The following is a 21,987-nucleotide window of genomic DNA, read 5'->3' on the forward strand; positions in this document are numbered from 1 at the left end:
AAGAAAGAGGGGGCTTTTCCCTGCCAGATTTGAAGATATATTTTTAAGCTGCGATAATCTTTGTCGGAAATGTAAAGAAAAAGAAGGTACTTTTTTCCATATGTGGTGGACTTGTCCCAAGGTGAAAGACTTCTGGGAGAAGATTTATAATGAACTGAAAAAAATGTTGAAATATACATTTATTAAGAAACCAGAGGCCTTTCTCCTTGGAATAACAGGTTTAGAATTGCCCAAGAAAGATGTTAAATTATTTTTGTATGCCACAACGGCCGCTCGAATATTACTTGCTAAAAATTGGAAAACACAAGAACTACCAACAGTGGAAGATTGGCAGATGAAGATGATGGACTTTTCGGAGCTAGCTGACCTGACTGGAAGAACCCGCGACCAGAAAGAAGAGGAGTTTCAAGAGGACTGGAGGAAATTCAAGGACTATTTGAACAAATATTGTAATATAAAAAATTAGAAATTACTTGAAAGAAACAAATAGGCCTAGGACAAATTAAGTTATAATTAAATAAATGGGATTCAGAATGTCAAGAAAAGTGAGTAAGATGACTATAATTGGAAATTGTTTTAGTTTAATAATGATATTGGAAAGCTGTTACTTTTAAATTACAAGGAAACTCAGAAGGGACGGATTTGAGGAAGTCAATCAAGATGTTTAAAAAGTTGGATTTGTGAAGAATTAAGTTTGTTATTATTGTTTATTTGTCTATTGTCCCCCCCCTTTCCCCCTCCCTCCCCCCTTTTTTCCTTTTCTTTCTTCTTCTTCTTTTTTCCCTCTTTTGTTTCTGTGTATTATTCTGCTTTGTGGCTTTTGTTATTATGGTGGAAAAAATTAATAAAAAAATATTTAAAAAAATAAAAATAAACCACTGAGCCTAGGACTTGCAGATCAGAAGGTCGACGGTTTGAATCCCCGCGACGGGGTGAGCTCCCGTTGCTCGGTCCCTGCTCCTGCCAACCTAGCAGTTTGAAAGCACATCAAAGTGCAAGTAGATAAATAGGTACCGCTCCGGTGGGAAGGTGAATGGCGTTTCCGTGCGCTGCTCTGGTTCGCCAGAAGTGGCTTAGTCATGCTGGCCACATGACCCGGAAGCTGTACGCCGGCTCCTTCGGCCAATAAAGCGAGATGAGCAACGCAACCCCAGAGTCGGCCACGACTGGACCTAATGGTCAGGGGTCCCTTTACCTTTACCATCCTATATTCATAATATTTGCAATATTATGTGCCTCCCTACCCCAAGCCAAGTAACTGGCATTTGGAGGTAGACTGCCCATGAACCTGGAGGGTCCACTGACCATGGGTGCTGTTGTTATACACATTTATGGGAGACCAATCCAACAAAGTTCCAGCAGGGTTCTTCTTACGTACTTGTGTCCCTGACCTCTGACCCACCACCCTGACACACTGGTTAGGTGCTGCAATGCACCCATCTTTCTGACATTATGTCTAGCAATCGCATGAGCATGTTTCACACACCCACAGGATCAAAAGCTATTTGGCACTCAAGGATCAGAGCTGGGAAGAGAGGAGAGGCGAAATTCAACATTAACATGCGGAAGTTGAGACCAAAATCCCCAGTCTTGGGCAAGTGGGACGTGAAACGCAGCCGACACATCTTTTTGCAATTGGAGTCTGTTCCATTTCCCAAAGTGTCTGTCGCAAGCTGATAACTTTTTTGTTGTTGTTGCATGGATGTTAAGTACAATTATATCTGCCACTGGGGGGGTGGGGTGGGGAGGAATGCACAAACACAGAGAGAAAGGAATGACATCTTTGCTTGAAGCTGACAGATTGTTTGGAGACCGCTTCAAGGAAAGCAAGAGAGGCACTGCAGGAATGAATCCCAAGCACGCCAAGGGTAAGTCTGGGTACAGAACGGCAAATATGCCCATTTTTGGTTCTTTCAAGTTAATAATTTCCCCTCCTAGTTGCAAGTTCACTTCCGTGAATCTCTGCACCAGTTTGTGATTTAATTCTGTTTAGAAAAAGCATGCACACAACACATTATCTTCCCCCTATGAGGAAAAGTGCAACGTTTTAGATTTTTTTAGTTTAGAGAAAACATAGAGGTGGTATGTTCGAAGTTTATAAAATGATGCATGGCATGGAGAAAGTTTTTCTCCTCTTATAACACTAGAACTTGTGGACATCCAAAGGCAGCTGAATACAGAGGGCAGATAAAAGGAAGTACTTCTTTATGCAGTACATAGCTAAACTGAGGAACGTTCTCTTGCCGGAGGCAGTGATGGCCACCAACTTAGATGGCATTAGAGGATTAGACAAATGGGGAAAGCTAATGATGGCTACTTGCCAAGATGGCTATGCTCTGCCTCCACACCTTCCAAGTATCAGCTGCTGAAAACCATCTAGCTGGCTACTGTGAAAACAGAATTCTGGACCAGATGGGTCATTGGCCTGATCCAGCTGGCTTTCTTTATGCTCTTAAAGTACTTCCTTGCCCAGCATAGCTACGCTTTAGAATGTGCTCCCATAGAAGGAATTGATGACCACCAACTTGGATAGCTTTAAAGGAGGATCAGAAAATTTATTACAGGAATAGGCTATCCATAGCTACTAGTGCAGGGGTTTTTGTGGCTTGGGCTGGTTCATGGGCCCGCAGATGCCGCGGTGGGCCAGAGTGTGTGTATGCGTGCGCATGCGCAAACACTATTTCCAGCGATCCTTCTGGCATGGAGGAGGCGTGCGCAGCTTCCCATTGGCTGCAGGAGCTTCCTGCAGCCAGTGGGAAGCCGGCCAGCATCGCGGAAGGCGGTCCCCACTCTGCTCCGCACCCGTTTAGCGCGGTGCATGGGACTCGACTGAGCGGGTGGCGGGGGTCCCCGAGCGGTCAGTGGGGGTCCATGGGCCCCCCATGGGGGGCCACTTGCGGCGTATGGGCCTTAGGTTGCCGACCCCTGTACTAGTCACAATGTCAGAGGCAGTATGTCTCTGAATACTAGTTGCTAGGAACCCTTTAAATTGCTTGTTGAAGTACTCTAAGTGGGGATATGGTACATAGTACTAGCATATATATAATGCTTTTTATTCTATTACAGTTTAATTGTTCCCCCAATGAATTTAGCTGTTCTTATTTTATCCGTAAGCCGTCTTGAGTCCCTGTCATAGAAAAAGGTGGGGCATAAATAAATAAATATAGTAGCAATAATGATTATATTTTATGTAATAATGCCCAGCTTTCAGGCTTCCCACAGCCATCAGGCCAGCCTGATTCAGCAGGCTTGTTTTATGTCCTTATGCTCACAGTTAACAGGTATCCCATAATACTTCTTCTACATTTGTAAGAACTTGAGTACAGTGGTACCTCTGGTTGCGAACGGGATCCATTCTGGAGGCCTGTTCGCAACATCAAAAGAGCGCAACCCGCAGCGGCATGTCTGCGCATGTGCGGTTTGAGATTCGCAGCTTCTGCGCATGACGTCATTTTGCGCTTCTGCGCATGACGTCATTTTGCGCTTCTGCGCATGCGGCAAAACCCAGAAGTAACCGTTTCCAATACTTCCGGGTGGCCACATGACGTAACCTGAAAGAAGGTAACATGAAGTGGACATAACATGAGATATGAATGTATCTAGTCTGGCAGCACCCACACTTGGCAACTCCTTGCCTACTGACATCCGGCAGGCACCTTCTCTGTACTCTTTTCACCAACTGCTAAAAGCACTCTTGTTTAGACAAACCTGCTAACATGTTTAGAAAGCTGATGCAAGTTTTAATCTATTTTTAGTCTATTATTTTAACTTTTAGAACATTTTAAATTATAAATTCTTGTTGACAATTTCATTGTTTTATGCTTTAGTAAACTACATCATCATCACCATCATCATCATTATTATTTTATACTGTCAAGTGGTGTATAAAACTCTATAAAAATCCCACTGGCATTGGAGAATTTGAGAAGAGCCTCACCTGGGAAGGTTAGCAGCTGGCGTTGTAGCTGGAGCTTGTGGAGAAGGTGTTGTGGGCTGAGACGATTCATGGTTCCTGGGGACTTTGCCCATGCGGTACCATATGCCCATGTTGTTCAGTTCCCTTTGCAGCAGACAAGAGAAGACAATCAGCTACACAGCTCAAGTCAATGGTCAAGGTAACAAATATGCTAGCACTTGGGAGGTCTTGGCAAACAAACAGCGTGGGGTCCCTTTGGTAGGGAATGCTGGACTCCTACCTGGAAAAACCTCAGTTCCAAAATTCCTGACTTAAAGGGTGAGGAGGAGATGGGACCCTTACCCAATGAACGTATACTGCGGAGGGGCTTGTTTGCCCCGGCCCAGGATCCGAATATCGCAAATTGCGGCCTCCGTAGAATCCCGCGGAATGAACTTGATGCAGAGCCTCTTCTTCCGGAAAGCAGTTTCTTCTGCAAAACGCCACAGCGCGAGAGTTCAGGGGTAGGTTCCCTCTTCTCTTGCTCCAAACCTCTCTACAAAACCCAGATCTTCTTTAAGTGTAGCCCTCCTCTGAACACCCCCACGCCCCCCCTCCCACGCCTTGTAGTACTCCCTGATTTTTATACCAATAGTGGACAGTGATGCTGTTTTAAGCATTTGCTTTTTGTGTAAATCATTTGACGTATTATGTTTCTTCTACATGCATATTCATGTACATGGACTCAGAGATTACCTGATAGGTAAAGATACCAACCTCATGTAGTAGCCCTGATGATGATTTATAGATCACTCAATATGTGAAAAACTCAAAATGGTTCAGAATACATAAAAATATCCAAATCATAAAATCATGGAGGTAGAAGGTAACTCAAGGGTCATGTAGTCCAACCCACTGTAAAGGGTCATTTAGTTCAACCCCTTCTTGCATAGCTGGGGTTGAACTAAATGACCCTTAGGGTCCCCTCCAACTTGGTAATTCTAAGATTCATGTATTTTTACCTACTGTCACTTGCTTCAAGATCTTCCGATAGTAAATGGTCCATAAATCATCATCAGGTCTACTTTGTTATGTTGGCATCTTTATACATCGGCCAACCCCTGACCCCATGTACAATTCTTTCTTCTTCTTTTCTTTCTGCAGAGACACACCTAGAACCTGGACTGCATCATCAAAGGGATCTGGTAGCCCACCGACCCCCCTCCCCACAGCCTCTAAATCCAAGCCACACAAATTATAGTGTGGGAGCAAATTTGGGATGAAGCACAAAACACAGATATAATTCCCACAGCAAGTGGTCACCACTACAAAGCTACTTCTCTAAGAGGGTATGCACAGGATCTGGTCACCGCAAAGACCAACAGTCTCAACTCACGTGTGTCCATGGTCTCTTGGATAGGAATGAAGCCGACAGGCAAAGTGTCCTTGATATCTATGAGCTTCATATCGACCAAGACGTTGCCCAGGTGGCTCTGTTGGGAGACAGAAGGAAAGTGATGGCCAAGAGGCGATGAAACCCAAACAAAATGACAATTCTTAGAACTGAGCGTGCAGTTATGCACCTGCCCCACATACACAGTGTGCGAATGGAGCAAGAACTTGTCACAATCAAAAGGATTAGAAACTTAATTCCTCCTTTATTATTACAGTACTATTATTAAAAGTGCCATTCCCAGGACGCTGAATTTGACAACTAGGTTTGCATCCAACTAAGTTGTGCTTATGTCATGATTTCCCCCCAAATAATTTTGGGAGCTGTAGTTTGTTAAGTATGCTGAGAGTTGTTAGGAGACCCCTTACAAAGCTACAATTCTCAGAACGGTTTAACAATTAACCTCTCTTTCCAGGGAACTCTGGAAATTGTAGCTCTGGGAGGGGGATATAGGTGTCCTAACAGCTGTCAGAACCTTCTGACATTAAGAGCTGTTTGTGACAGTGGAAGGGACTCCCATGAGAAGTGGTGAACTCTCCTTCCTTGGATGTTTTTAAGCAGAGGCCACCTGTCTATTTGATTTAGAAATTCATTCACTATGATTCTATTCTTCACCTAGTCCAACTCCACTCAACCTGCTGCCCAGTTGTGGGGGGAAATTTAGTTTTTAAAAAAATCAGTTTTAATCAATTATGTGTTGCTGTGCTTGTGGGGTGTGGAAAGCTACCCAAATACTTTGGGATTCAGTGGGGGTTGCATTTAGGGACAGGGAAAGGGGCAAAAAGGCTGCCTTCAAAATTTAAATGGGGAACTAATCTGGCTGCATACACACCACGCATTTAAACCACATGACTTCCCTCTAAGAATGCTGGGAACTGTAATTTACTACCCACAGTGATACAATTCCCAGCACCCTTAAACTACAACTCCCAAGAGTCAATTTTTTTTGGGGGGGGGTGATGTCATGTGATTTAAATTCGTTCTGTGTACACGACCATTGTGACATTGAACCCTACTTTGATCAAACAAACTTTAGGGGAGAGTGAGAGGGTTATAGTTGATGCTAGTCCTACTCATTGAGTAGACCCACAAAAGTTAATCTGAAACAACTACCTTATATTCATTCATATCAATGGGTCTACTCAGAGAAGGACTAGTATTGGACACAACCCAGGGTGTTTAAACATATCCAGCAAACAGCTCTTATCTGGAGAGCAAAGACATATGTAATGAATCTGGCTAATTAGCTCTACATGTATTTCGTTGCAAGGTCCAAAAACAAGAAAAGTTCCTGGGGGGAAAGAAAGAAGAGCAGCATCTGCAAGCCAGCTGGAACAAGGAACAGTACATGGAATCCAAACTGACGTCTTCCCTGATTAATCAAGCACTGGAGAAAGAAAAACCTCACGAACACACCAACAGATCCTCTGATGTTCGGGCTGTGAGTGCCGTTCCTTAATGTATGCGAAAAGGTGCAATATGCACAGAAAATGGGAGGAACCTGCAGGCTTGAGGGGGAAATCCTAATGTCTGTAAAAGTACAAAAAAATATTTGCGAGGAGGGGAACAAAGCAGGGAGTGGGAGGCAAGCCCAGCCCAGTTAAGACTGGGTGTGGTCAATGGCCATGGAATGCTGGTGGAATGAGCAGGAATGGGAAACTGAAGGAAGGGGGAATGGAATGCAGTTCCCGAACAGGAAGCACTTCACACTGCAACTGTCTGTTGCAGGTTACACCCCGCTTTTTAGCCTTTTCAAGTAGCACAGGGGTTGCCCATTTGGTGCCCTCCAGATGTTAAAGTAAAGTAAAGGGACCCCTGACCATTAGGTCCAGTCATGACCGACTCTGGGGTTGCGGCGCTCATCTCGCTTTATTGGCCGAGGGAGCCGGCGTACAGCTTCTGGGTCATGTGGCCAGCATGACTACACCGCTTCTGGCGAACCAGAGCAGCGCACGGAAACGCCGTTTACCTTCCCGCCATAGCGGTACCAATTTATCTACTTGCACTTTGACGTGCTTTCGAACTGCTAGGTTGGCAGGAGCAGGGACCGAGCAACGGGAGCTCACCCCGTCACGGGGATTCAAACCGCTGACCTTCTGATCGGCAAGTCCTAGGCTCTGTGGTTTAACCCACAGCGCCACCCGCGTCCCTCCTCCAGATGTTGCTATATTGCAATTCCCGTAAGTTCCAGACAGCATGGCCAATTAGTCAGGTATTATGGGAACTGTAGCTCAGGAACATCTGAAAGGCCGCATACTTGACTGCCCTTGAGCCAGCATTTCCCAAACTGCCCATGTGGGTCAGTATTTAGGATCCTCCCATTCCAACAGTATCCCATGCAAAGATGTCTGCATACCCCTTGCTGAAACTTCTTTTTAAAGGGGTGACTTGCCAAAGCTACATTTCCATTTTTTATTTTTTATTTTAAAAGAAACACTTAGACTACTTAACCACAAAACTCTCTTAAGCAGCAAAACGTGTGAGCTTTTATTCCATCATCAAGACATCTGGGATGAAAGGATGTGTGAATATTGGTGAGAAAATCAGTACTGATGCCAAACAGGCCACAACTTAACTCAAAATGGAGTGGGTGGTAGTAGTCTTAAAGTAGCAACAAATCACTTGAACAATATCCATAGATTATGTGACACTTTCTCCTTCAATGGGATATCAAAACATTAATTCAGCATGTGAACAGTACATTTACCTGCTCACCTGTGGCGAGTTAAAAACCTTCAACAGGCAACCAGGAAAGAAAGCTTGATAGAAATTTGGTTTGTTCTGTTTCCTACTACCTTTCTTTTCCCCTGACCAGCCCAAGAAACAAACACCCAAGACTGAGAAGCAAGCCACTCACATTCTCTTTAGAAAAGGTCCGTGTGAAGCACAAATATCTTGTGACCTTGGATTTAAACAGGCCATCTTTCCAGAGGTCAGCATCCAAGCCATCTGCCGTCTGTGCAACCTGGAAAAAATATCAATAGCCAAGAGTTGGTGAAGGAAGAGAAAAAGAGGACAGGTAAAGCACACTATAGCTAATACAGGTGCACAGCTCACCTTTTACACCTAATTAACACTGGCCCGAGGCTTTTATTATCTCATTAAGTCTCTCTCCTCCAATGGAGAGAAGGATCAAAAGCAAAGGGTGTGTGTGTGTGTGTGTGTGTCCTAAAAATGCTGTCACCAGCGAGTCAACTGATTAAAGAGAACCTCACATTAAATATTAATCAAGGTAAAACTACCTTTAGCCACTACTTCTTGAGGTGGTTTGGAGGTTAAAGGGAGAAACACAAAAGCCTTTGTCCTCCCTTACAGGCCTGTGGTTCAAAAATTGGTCACATGGTATGCAGGCAGAAATACTGCCTGCTAGGCAGTCAGTTAATCCACCCTTCAGTTTAGACAACCATTTGAAGATTTGGTGCTGGGGCACGGAGAGTTCATAAATATAACACGTTGACAAGATATGGTGCAAATCCAGCATGAAGAGTCTGGTCAGTGATAGGCCGGAGAAAGTCATGTGTTCGTCTCTGACCCCTATACAGTGGTACCTTGGGTTACATACGCTTCAGGTTACACACGCTTCAGATTACACACTCCACTAACCTAGAAATAGTGCTTCAGGTTAAGAACTTTGCTTCAGGATAAGAACAGAAATCGGGTTCTGGCGGCGATGTGGCAGCAGGAGGCCCCATTAGCTAAAGTGGTGCTTCAGGTTAAGAACAGTTTCAGGTTAAGTACGGACCTCCGGAACGAATTAAGTACTTAACCTGAGGTACCACTGTATAAAGATTCCAGCACCAGCTTCTTCACAGGATAGAGAAACTGAAGTGGCTTTGCTACTGTTGTCTGATAGGCATGGACTGCCCAGCTTGAGCTGTATCTGAAACACATGCTTAGTTGTCAGAAGCCTTCATTCAACAGTAGCAGCTATCGCTTAAGATGGTGACAGGGACTGCTGTCAACTGCAGCACCCCATTTGAGCCTCTCTCTCTGAACACCGGCTGATGCTTGCCAGTTCGTCTTGCATGCTTTTATTTATTCATTCGGATGATTTCTCACTTAAGACAATTCATATGCCCACCTTCCTTTTCAAAGAAACTCTTCTCCTTCTTTGCAATAGCAGGAAAGAAAGAAGAATTCGCAGAATAATCTCTATAAGCCACTGGCGCTGCAGCAAGAACCCCAGCTCCACTAGAAGGGAAGCGAGGTAGCAATCCTCAAGGAGTTGCAGTGGAACTCTCTAGCTAACCATCCCATGTCAGAATCAGCAGCTACTACAGGCAAGTAGAGGCTTCTGACCATCTAGGCTTTCTGTGAGAACCAAAGAAGTGATTCTGTTGGTGCCACCCAGAATGCTTTGTGGCAGAGTAAGAATCTGAACTCAGGTTCCGCCCACCCCTCATAAAAAGAACAACAGTCTAGTCACTATAGACTCATTCCTCTTAAGGGAGATCTGTGAGGCAGCCCCATCCACTAAATGCCATTCCTTCCTTAACAGCTCGTGTGGGCTGTGGAACACTCCATTTGCTCACTCACCTGATCTTTCGTCAACCCTACTGGCAACCATGAGAACTACAGTATGCTTATAAAACTAAGGTATAGAGAAAGAGATGCATACTTTATTCAGAACTCTATCTTTCTCTTTTTTGAGGATGAATTTCCTCCTGTTTGACAAAGTCTGTCTACTATACTAACCTTAACTCTAAGGAGACAGAACTATGTATTTAAGAGCAAATACTTATTTCTTCCAGCCTAATCAACACTGCTTTTTGTTAGCAACACAGATGATAACATTAAGGGACACAAGAAAATGGTCAGAAGTGGTATGGTGTAACTTATATAATCCCTACAAAGTAACGACATGTCTAGACAACTCTGCTATTTTTAGCTACTAGGTTTGCATTTTCTTTTTTTTAAAAAAGATATTTTTAAAAATCCTCTTACTAAAGTAATGTTGCTATCAGCATAATCAATGTGAGGGTTTGGGCTGAAAGCCTAATCTAATTACTGGCATATGGTCTTAAGATCCTGTTTGCACTACCTTCAGAGAGGGGCTTTTAAAGCCTCAGTCTCTCTCTTTGCACATGTGCATGTGTGTGTGTGTGCGCGCGCGCACACACACACACACACACACAAACTTCAATAAGCCTAAGTTGAAGGTTCCTGTTTTGATTGTTCCTTGTTTAATGCTGAGCGCCCAATTGATTATTTATTTCCCTTGATTCCAGGGGAATGAACGTAGGTCAGAGCAACAGCAACAGCTTCGCATGCAGAAGGTTCAAAGGTTTCAATCCCTGGCATCTCCAAGTAGAGCTGGGAATGTCCCCTGCCTGAAACCCTGGGGAGCTGCTGCCAACGAGAGTTGGAATGCAAGAGAAATCTGGTCCGTGCCTTTTATTTCCATGTGAACTCACCTATTTCACACTTCCTGAAAGAAACTGCACTCCTGTGAATTTTGTTGTTGTTGGACTACAACTCCCATCATCCCCACCTAGCAGGACCAGTGGTAAGGTATGATGGGAACTGTAGTCAAAAATCAGCTGGAAACCCAAGTTTGGGAAACCCTGGTTTACAACACTTGAAGTTAAAAGAAGAAAATTCCCAAGCTGGTTGCAAGGAAGTAAAAGGAAGAAGAAGAAAAAAACCCAGTAAAAGAGAAAGTTCATTTACCTCCCCACAATTTCCTCCCCTAAAACCACTTTGAAGGGAAAATATTTGCTGCAAGATGTACCCAAGACATGACACAATTACATTTCTATGCAGATAAAGTTTGTGATCAAACACCTCCTTGGATAAAAGGGGTGAAGTCCGTTCTGTAAAAACAGAGGCAGCCAAATCCCAAACTAGAATAATCCAGCATAAAGAAGGGGTCTGGGGCATTTGCCAATGTAGAACCACTCCAACAGAGATAAAGCATGCTGAGTGTTAGAAGATTTAGGAGGAAATAATTTCTTCACACATTCCACAGCTAAACTATGGTATTTGCTTCCACAAGATGCAGTGCTGGCCACCAACCTGGGTGGTTTGAAAGGAGGGTTAAGCAGAAACATGGAGGATCGAGCTATAAAAGGGTACTAGCCATGATGGCAACATTCTGCCTCCACTGCCAAAGGGAGCATGCTTCTGAATACCAGATGCTAGGAATCCCGTGGGGGAAAAGTTGGTATACTCAGGTCCTGCCTATAGGCTTCTCATTGGGGCATCCAGTCGGCAACTGTGAGAACATGAGGCTGAACCAAATGGGCCACTGGCCTGATGGCTGCTTCCACATTGTGGGATTTCCTCCCATGACACATTAGACAGGCTCCCTCTTTGGAATCCTTCCACTGGCAGGAGAAGACCTTCCCATTCAGACAGGCCTTTGAAAACTAAGGTGCAGGCAATGCTGGCCACTGGGCTACTGGATACAGTGGTACCTCGCAAGACGAATGCCTCGGAAGACGAATGCCTCACAAGACAAAAGAGTTTTTCGTTTTCTGAGTTGCTTCGCAAGACGGATTTCCCTATGGGCTTGCTTCGCAAGACGTAAACGTCTTGCGCCTTTTTTTAAAACCGCCAATGCATTCCTATGGGAAACCGTCAATACACAGTGGTGCTTTGCAAGACGAAAAAATTCACAAGACTTAAAAACTCGCAGAACGAATTAATTTCGTCATGCGAGGCACCACTGTACTAGTTGCTGGCTCTGAATGTGCTTAGATGCATTTTGACTATTGTTTTTAACCCAGTTTGTTTTTATTACTTTTTATTTTATAATGATGTTTTAAAATATTGGAAGCCACCTTGAATCTCAACTTGGGAGAAAAGTGGAATGTAACAACAACAACAACAACAATTATTATTATTATTATTATTATTATTATTATTATTATTATTCCAAAACTGTGCCATCCACACAGAAAAAGGAAGCTGTCAGCAGGTTCAGGAGAACCTGAAGGTGTTCAGAAAGTACTTTTAAAATATCTTTAGGGAAAAAATCCTGCCCCATTCTCACCTGAGCAATCTTCTGGGGGCCACATGCTGGTTGTACACAGGGCCAGATACAAATGTGGGCAAAAACAATGAATGCAGATTTTACCTTTGTACAGCAGCCTAGATTTCACACACACACACACACACACACACACACACACACCTCTATCTACAATCCAGAGATGAAAGGGGCATAATCAAAGTTTAAAGGACACATTCCAAAGGAAGATATGAGGTCAGCTGGTGCCAGTGAGAGATGTGGCCTTGAGACAGGGGTGTTGCTGAGGATGACATATAGGCTGGGAGAATCCCTAGGGCCAGGTAGAGAGGTCTGGAAGGTCACATTTGGCCCCAAGTGCTGAAGTTTCAGCCTCAGGACACGTGTCAGAGAAATTAAACTCAGAAGGTTTGCACCAAGAGAAATAATTGTGTCCTTAAACTCCCGGTTCCTTCCTTCCTCTTTAAATGGAGTATTACTTAATTACTTGAAGGGAATTGAGCAGGATAGCTTGCAAGAAGACACTTAAAGGAACCTCATCACAAGGCAAACGTAAAAGACTAAGAAGTTGAGAGAAGGAGCAATTAAGAAATGAGTAACAGCAGCCAAGTCTAAGTAGCTCTTTATCACCCCACAGATTGAGGCCACATTCACAAGGCCCTTCTATGTGCCATACTACAAACAGATACCAATACAGCCACTGTCACAACACACATTTAAAGCATGCATGGCTCCCCCAAAGCATGCTGGGAGCTGCAGTTTATTAAAGGTAATGAGAGCTGCAAGGGGACCTCTATTCCCCTTGTTATAAGAATTCTAAGGTTTCAAATATAGAATAAGTGTTCATAAATGTGCAAGGAAAACACACATACATAAGCTATTTAAACCCCAGCTGCACCAGTCCTTGTCAAAACCATCTCACTTCCCTCACCACAGATACACGCAGGTTAAGTTACAATCTGTACGCTGAAAATTATACAACAGACACACAGATTTCCTCCTCTGCCACCACTGCACAAAACGTTTGTTAGCCCCTCCAAGTTCAACAGATAAATTAAAAGCTTCAAGGGAGCCGCCCTTCTTGCTAACAATTTGAGATAATTAACAGAAGCCACAAGTCATTTCATTTCCTGCTATAGCTTGAAAAGAGGCTCCTGTATTTATCTTTGGGGACTTGTTAATGGTTTTTAAGGACATGCCATTTAAATAATTAACACGCGCGCACACACAAAGCAGGAGGTCCTGTCTACAAAATACCAATAGCTTTAGCATAGCAAACCGTTTTCTAGTAAATGGAAGACTTCATGTCTAAAGAAGATTTTGATTGGAAGAGGAAGATCACTGAAAACAGTCATTGATTTTGGCAGGGTCACTCTTCTTTTCATTGGCTCCCATTGACCCAGGCATCCTATAAAGTACTTCCAGGTTGCATTCCAGCTCCAGCCTGTGTGGTGCTGTGGTCAGAGTGTGGGACTAGGACCTGGGAGAGCAGGGTTCAAATTCCCTCTCAGCCACAGAGCCCATTGGGTGACCTTGGGTCAGTTTCTGTCTCTGATCCCAACCAACCTCACGTGGTTGTTGCAAGGATAAAATGAAGAGGGGAAGTAGTGTGTACTACTTGTCAGGCAACTTTTTACAGCACACTGCCATTCCCCAGATCGGAAAGGGAATTCCAGTCGAGCAATCTCCTATGTTTTTGATTGATTGAATGGTATATTAGCATTGAGCTCCTCGGATAAAAGGTCACATCATGTAGCCATTCTCTCTTCTGGGTATTTGAAATCGTGCTGTTTTTGTGCTGGTACATACTTGCTGGTACATACTACTGTCACCCGTTTTTGCTGCCTATGGCAGCCATTTTGTGCTGGAAATCACAGCATTTTTTATCACGTGTACCAGCACCTCATTTTTTATCCTGAAAGAAGCACTGATATACAGTGGTACCTCGGGTTAAGTACTTAATTCGTCCTGGAGGTCTGTTCTTAACCTGAAACTGTTCTTAACCTGAAGCACCACTTTAGCGAATGGGGCCTCCTGCTGCTGCTGTGCCGCCAGAGCACAATTTCTGTTCTCATCCTGAAGCAAAGTTCTTAACCCGAGGTACTATTTCTGGGTTGGCGGAGTCTGTAACCTGAAGCGTATGTCACCTGAAGCGTATGAAACCTGAGGTACCACTGTAATTCTAAAGCATGGCCCCCACTCAGGGAATGCTACCTGATATCCTCCAACCTATCACTAAGAATGCCACAAAAATCTGCAGGCCTCTTCAGTGCGCCAAATATTAGGGCAGGTCACAGCAATTCAAGGCGCAGCATTTGCATTTGACAAGAGAAGAATTTTTTCACTTGTATCCGCTTCTGCAGCTATGGAACTTGTGTAGGGCCTGGGGGAAAGGGTGGGTTGGAATATCACGCATCAGTGAATCAACAGAGCTTTTGCTCATCTAACTACTTTCTCCACCAACTTGTCAGGCAACTTTTTACAGCACACTGCCATTCCCCAGATCGGAAAGGGAATTCCAGTCGAGCAATCTCCTATGAGTTTGATTGATTGAATTGTATATTAGCGATCAGTGTTTTTTTTTGTTTTTAAAAGCAGATTTTCCAACTGCGCAAATTCCCCATCTATGTATCCATGGTGGTTCCCTCATTGCAATAAGTGAAGTTATAGAGAACCAGGCAGAGGGCCTTCTTGGTAGTTGAGCTCTCCCTGTGGAACGCCCTTTCGTCAGATGTCAAAGAGTTGAACAATTATATGACTTTCTGTAGACATCTGAAGTCAACCCTGTTTCAGGAAGCTTTTGATGTTTTGTTTTGTCCCTTTATATTTTGTTGGAAACCGCCCAGAGCAGCTGGGGTAACCCAGTCACATGGGTGCGGTATAAGAAATATATTATTATTCCTATTATTATTCCTCCACAGCAGCAGGTAACTCTTATCTCTCATCATTATTATTAGCATTATTTATTATTAGCATTATGAATCCCCGGACCAGGATTCAAGATGCTTTACAAAAATTAAAACAACATGGATAAACTACAGAAAGCTAAAAATATATAAAAGGTAGGAGTTAAAAAGTAATTAAACTATAACAGAATCAAAACACTAGGAAAACAAATCCATTAACATGCAGATACAGTCGTACCTTGGTTGTCAAATGCCCTGTAACCTGTTTTGGCTCCCGAATTCCACAAACCCGGGAGTGAGTGTTCCGGTTTGCGAACGTTCTTTTGGAACCCGAACGTTTGACAGGGCTTCCACGGCTTCTGATTGGCTGCAGGACCTTCCTGCAGCCAACCAGAAGCTGCAATTTGGTTTTCGGACGTTTTGGAAGTCAAATGGACTTCTGGAACAGATTCAGTTTGTCTTCCAAGGTACAATTGTAGTAAAAAAACAGTACAGCGGTATTAAAAGCTGTTTCCTTAAAAACAGTCAGTTCCACAAAGCCTGTTGGAATTAAACAAGTCTTCACCCACCAGCAGGACAAGGAGGGAGCCAGTCTAGCTTCCCAAGGGAGGGAGGGAGTTCCAAGATCTGGGAGCAACCACCAATAAGGGCCAGTGCAGTGATGACTCACTGATGAATCCGCCTTGGTTCAGGAACTAAAAGGCGCCAAAGAAAAGGAGCACCTTAAGGGTATTTACAAGGATGCAATGGAGCATCACCTGCTTGAAGGTGAAGAAGAGGTGGTTCTGGCCAGAAAGAAGGTGTTTCAATATGGTTTGAGCATTTTAAGTATGGAAACTTAAGTCTACCTTGATATAATTCCTGTACATGCTGTCCCTCCATTTACCTGTTAATTAAGTGCTTAATAAATACATACACCTAACACGTCTAACCCCTCCCCATTTTTTTCAAGCTGCACATTATCAGCTTTCCAAGTGCACCATTCTCCCCCCTAAATCCATATTTTGTACCCAACTGGCACCCAACTTAAAACAACAACATGGATGTGACAACATTCTGGAAAGGAGATGGGGAGATTTCTTGGAGCCGGGGGTGGGGCAGTGCTGGCCTAACCCTTAACCACATGTCTTTATTTACTTTTACCTCCCTTACTGCTTTCCTGTAAGGAATCACTTGGGGCAAAACTGTTGAATCTGCAACATCCTTCTGTTGGTTCAACTGATTCAGATTCATAGCACGTGAACAAGTGAAACCCCTCTGTATCTCCTAACATCAGTGAGGCTACCAGAAGGGGAGAGAACGAAGCAGCCCATTCATTTTGGTGCTTAGATTAAGCTCCATGACCTGCTGAACTCTATAACTAATACCCAGTACTACCTGACCTTGGTTTTTTTCCCCTCCTCCTCCCTCCCCAATTCATTTTCCTTTTGTGTTGTGGCTTTTAGATTGCAGCCCTGATCTTCGTACACTGCCTTGTGAGCCTCGTTCTGTGGAAAGGTGGAGGAGAAATGTTTGAGATGCAAAGGAGCAGAGCCTCCAGCTGCCATGCCTATGCGTGCAGATTCAGACAAGGTGCCAAGCTGTGCATATTGGAGTTTACAACTTCTTAGGACTTCCAGCAATGCTTGGGCACTAGGTTGCAGGAGGCTGATCTAGATCAGCTACCCCCAACCTAGTGCCCTCCAGATGGTGTTGACTGCCTCTCCCATCACCACTGACCATTGGGAATGCTAGTGGATGGACACAGCAGCCCCAGAAACATCTGGGTTGGGGGAAAGACTGATCTAGAGGAACTGGAATGTACTGGAGAAAATGGGCTGCAAACTAAAGGAACATGAGCCAGCAGAGATAATACTGTTCACCTCAGGAATACTGGCTCAGTGGAGTGCCTTCCCCACAATTTCCGACACATATACCTTTTCCTTTCAAAATACTGCTTCCAACTGCAGCTGGGAAAACACAGTATTCCTAGGCAACAGCGGTCTGTTAAAGCCCAAACAGAGCTTTCGAATTCCCTGGTCCAGCGTGAAAATTATTAGGAACATAGGAAGCTGCCTTATACAGTGTCACCCATTGGTTCATCCAGCTCAGGACTGTCTGCACTGACTGGCATCAGTTCCACTAAGTGTATTTCCACCAAGTGTATTTCCCAGCCATACCGGGAGAGGGCAGGGACTGAACCTGGGACCTTCTGCATGCAAAGCAGGTGCCCTTCCCCAATCAGAGCTCCCTTGCAGTTTAGTGCTAAAAGCATCAAGTAGGTAACCTGTAGGGGATGCGGGTGGCGCTGTGGGTAAAACCTCAGCGCCTAGGGCTTGCCGATCGCATGGTCGGCGGTTCGAATCCCCGCAGCGGGGTGAGCTCCCGTCTTTCGGTCTCAGCTCCTGCCCACCTAGCAGTTCGAAAGCGCCCCTAAGTGCAAGTAGATAAATAGGTACCGCTTTATAGCGGGAAGGTAAACAGCGTTTCCGTGTGCTGCGCTGGTGCTGGCTCGCCAGAGCAGCTTCGTCACGCTGGCCACGTGACCCGGAAGTGTCTCCGGGCCTCTTAAGTGAGATGGGCGCACAACCCTAGAGTCGGACACGACTGGCCCATACGGGCAGGGGTACCTTTACCTAGGTAACCTGTGCTACCCACCCTCTCTGCTGCATCAAAAGTAGAAGATAAATCTGCTCCAAGGGTTTCCAAATTCCACACCCAGAGAAGCTTAAGTGTCTACAACCTGCATGGATCATGCAAAAGATGAGAGCCTGCATGGTTTTCGCAAGGGTTGATCAACTCTTGCTAACCAGAGGGCTGAAGAATGAAAGATCCATGCACAATCCTTTTCATCCCCCACCAAGCTCTTGAATTTCACCACGGTTCATGCACTTTCAAGAGTTTTATTGCACTCATAAGGACTAGCAACCTGTTGCTTGTTTTTGGAATCATACCGCTCAGGATGGCTTTTGTTTATACACCAAATGATGCAATGCATACAGTTCTATCAAAATCATACCAAAAAAGGGGGTGGAACAAACACTAAACGTTTAGTTTGCATTAATATGAATATAAACAAGGTTGCAATCCTATCCCCTCTTACCTGGGAGTAAGCCCCACTAAATTTGAAAGGACATACTTCCGATTAGACATGGGACTGCATTCTACCATGTTCTACTCACAGTAGGCCCACTGAAATTAATGAACCTAACTTAGCTAGGATCACTGGGTCTACTCTGAACCAACACCGGCTACTCCAGAATGTCTCTGAGCATATTCTGAGTGTAATAATTAGTTTTAATCATTTTGGTTGAGCTGAGGTCACTGTACTTTTATGCACAAATCTTCTGACAAGCTCTCTTCATTTCAGCCTCCTTGATCAGGTGGAAAAAGGTGATTTTGTTTTTGCTATTGTTAAACAGTTGCCAGTCGGAAACCCTCACAGATCAGCTTTAGTTGAGATTCCTGAATTACCAGGGGTTGGTCTAAATGACCCTAGGGGTCCCTTCCAACTCTACAATTCCATGATTCTAAAAACTGTCTACTTTTGAATTCAAACTGGCCTAACTCCCAGGTAAATGCCTAATGTTCCAATTTGTGATAAATTAAAAGGCACCAGCCTGCATTCCCCAAATCTATCACCTCCATCCCATCCCATGCTTATAATCTTTTGCAGGTTTCTGAGGAATGTGGGTGGAAGAAAAGAGTTGTATCCCCCCCCCCAATAATTTTTTATGTTAACATTGTTCACGGCTGAATTTGTACAGTCGCTGCTTAGAACGCTCCATCATAGGTTAGGCATCCTTTTTAGCAATCATAATACATTCTCTAAGACAAGAACCAAAAACCCAGCTGAGCTCCGGGGAGACTTCACACTCTTGTTCAACAACAGTTCATCAACATCCACATTCTCCCCCCCCCCCCCAAGGATCAGGTTCATGCATCTGCTTTTTTGCTACATACCTCCAGCTGGCTGGTTTCAGATTCCCTGTCCCCAAAAAGCACCTCCCTTCCCAAATCCAAGCTCAGATATAGGGTGATCAACCAGTCAAGCTAACTCAAAAGCATCTGCTCTGGCTGACTCTCTTAAGCTCCTTCCCAGCTTCTGCCACCTGTATCCTTACAATACACAGGAGGGGAGCCTCAGGCCCGGGAGCAGAATCTGACCCTTGGGACTCTTCCCTAGGTCGCTTCCCCTTCCCAGCCCCTTCCCCTCCCCTGGCTGGAATGTGTGCATGGCATTCCAACAGGCGTGAGATTCCAGAGAGTAGATGCTGTCACACAAAAATATAGATTTCTCACAAGTCCGGAGCAAACATTATGTGACACTTGCACGAGAGCCACTTCCGCAGAGGGATGCGACTGAGTGGGCAGAGCTGCTCTGAAGCCTGAAAAAATGCATGCTTCCACGTGGAGCCATACATTCTGGGGCAGGTTGTATCCATTTGCAAGGCTCTTAACAAGTCGGGTCCAGAATACCTTAAGGACCACCTGATCCCTTAGACCCTTGCTCGATCCCTGAAATCTCTGGGGGAGTCTCTGCTGGTGGCCCCCAATGGCTCAGGTGCATAGCTTGTTAACTACAAAAGCCATGCATTCAGTGGGCTCAAGTCTGTGGAACTCCCACCCACCAGAGACGAGACATGTTTGATGTTTTACCGTGTTTTAATACTCTATTGGGAGCTGCCTAGAGTGACTGAGGAAACCCAGCCAGATGGGCAGGGTATAAATAATAAATTTACTTTTCTTCTTCTTGACGATGAAGGAGCTGCTGCAGAATCAAGAGGACATGGGTGGTGAGGGAGTGGCTACTGTGACCTGCAACACCTGTGCCATATTTGTGGGGCTATCTTTGAAGGTGACCCGGAAACTGCAATTAATCCAGAATGCGGCAGCTAGACTGGTGACTGGGAGTGGCCGCCGGGACCACATAACACCGGTCCTGAGAGATCTGCATTGGCTCCCAGTACGTTTCTGAGCACAATTCAAAGTGTTGGTGCTGATCTTTAAAGCCCTAAATGGCCTCGGTCCAGTAGACCTGAAGGAGCGTCTCCACCCCCATCGTTCAGCCCAGACCCTGAGATCTAGCGCCGAGGGCCTTCTGGTGGTTCCCTCATTGCGATAAGCAAAGCTACAGGGAACCAAGCAGAGGGCCTTCTCGGTAGCGGCGCCCACCCTGTGGAACACCCTCCCTTCAGATGTGAAGGAAATAAGCAGCTATCATCTCTTTAAAAGACATCTGAAGGCAGCCCTGTTTAGGGAAGTTTTTAATATTTAATGCTGTATTGTTTTTAACATTTGATTGGGAGATGCCCAGAGTTGCTGGGGAAACTCAGCCAGATGGGCAGGGTATAAATAATAAATTATTATTATACCTGCTACTGAACGTGCAAGAGTATACTTTTAGCAAGTGCAAACTGGTTGCCTTGCTGGAAGAGAAGGTGGAGCAAACTGAGGCCCACCCAGCCACACTTCAGGCTACAGGACAAGATGCAGAGTTTCTCGATACAGCTGAGTGAACTGCACTGGAAGAGCAAGACAGGTGGGGTGCCCCTAGGGAGGAGGGAGACCGCCCATTCCAAGAGACAAAACCCTGGAGGAAAATGACACAGGAGTGAACAGAGGAGAACATCCAACATGATCAAGGTCTGGAAACCAAGCCTTATGAGGAATGGTTGAGGGAGCTGGGTATGTTTAGCCTGGAAAAGAGGAGACTGGGAGGAGATATGATAGCCACCTTCAAATATCTTAAAGGCTGTCACATGGAAGATGGAGCAAGCTTGTTTTCTCCTGCTCTGGAGGATAGGACGTCTTCCAGTTATGAGAAAGAAGATTCCAACTAAACATCAGGAATAACTTTCTGAGTGTAAGAGCTGTTTGACAGTGGAACAGACTCTCTCGGGAGGTTGTGAACTCTGCTTCCTTGGAGGTTTTTAAGCAGAGGTTGGGTTGCCACCTGTCATGGATGCTTTAGCTGAGATTCTTGCATTGCAGGGGGTTGGACTAGATGATCCTTGGGATACCTTCCAATTCTATGAGACAGGCACCCTCCTGGCTGAACTTCAGGCACATGACAAAGTCTTCCTCACTCCAGCAGAAAATGCCTGCTGGTCAGCCTTTGCTTTTGTGACAGATTTTTTATTCTCTGTGTGGTTTATTTACATGCACACTGCTCAGAAATGCAAATGATTAAGCAGTACCTAAATAACACAAGCAGAACAAAAAGAAATTAATGACAGGAATGAATAGCCCTCCAGGTTATGGCAGCCACTGGAGGGCAAATCTCCAGAAGGCGCTTTCTGCATAGCAAAGTGTGTAACGTGAACCGAGGTCAGTAGGCAGGAAGCCAACCGGCCTATCGCTACATAGCAAGACTTGTTGCCAGAACAAACAGAAAAATATTTAACCCAGGCAGATCCCCATGCAATAGCAGGAAAGGAGACCAAAACGTGGAAGCCTGTGTTACGCTCTGTATTAAAGGAATATGTAACCAAGCTCAAGAATATCAATATATGCATTCAAAAAACTTCCATTTGCTTCACCACCCACAAGCTTCTAGTCCAGGGGGTAGTGGACCTCAGACCTGGGGTTGATTGCGGCATTCCAGGCATTTCCATGTGGCTCTTGGACCTCTTCCCAAGGCCATGTCCCTCACTGAACTCAAGCATTGTTGCCTGGCGGGAAGGCAAACTTGAACTCTGATTGCTGGATGGAAGACAGAGAGGTGTACATGTGTGCTCACAGAAGCCAGGGACAACCTGCCCCACTCACTATGGCACTTGGC

At 44.9% G+C, this 21,987-nt stretch overlaps 1 protein-coding gene across 5 annotated transcripts in view; it reads right to left on the bottom strand.

Moving 5' to 3' along the window:
* Positions 1-21,987, bottom strand: part of MVB12B (multivesicular body subunit 12B) — a 103,698-nt gene that overhangs the window by 66,011 nt on the left and 15,700 nt on the right. For all 5 annotated transcript variants that reach the window (XM_083423984.1, XM_083423983.1, XM_083423982.1 and 2 more), the window contains exons 3-6: positions 8,206-8,313; positions 5,292-5,388; positions 4,259-4,388; positions 3,938-4,060 (exon numbers count right to left, since the gene is read on the bottom strand). In XM_083423984.1, coding sequence (XP_083280110.1) covers positions 3,938-4,060; positions 4,259-4,388; positions 5,292-5,388; positions 8,206-8,313 — 458 coding nt within the window. The remainder of the gene's footprint in view (positions 1-3,937; positions 4,061-4,258; positions 4,389-5,291; positions 5,389-8,205; positions 8,314-21,987) is intronic.

The sequence above is a fragment of the Podarcis tiliguerta genome (assembly GCF_965153285.1).
Source record: "Podarcis tiliguerta genome assembly, chromosome: Z".
In the NCBI taxonomy this organism is placed as follows: domain Eukaryota; kingdom Metazoa; phylum Chordata; class Lepidosauria; order Squamata; family Lacertidae; genus Podarcis; species Podarcis tiliguerta.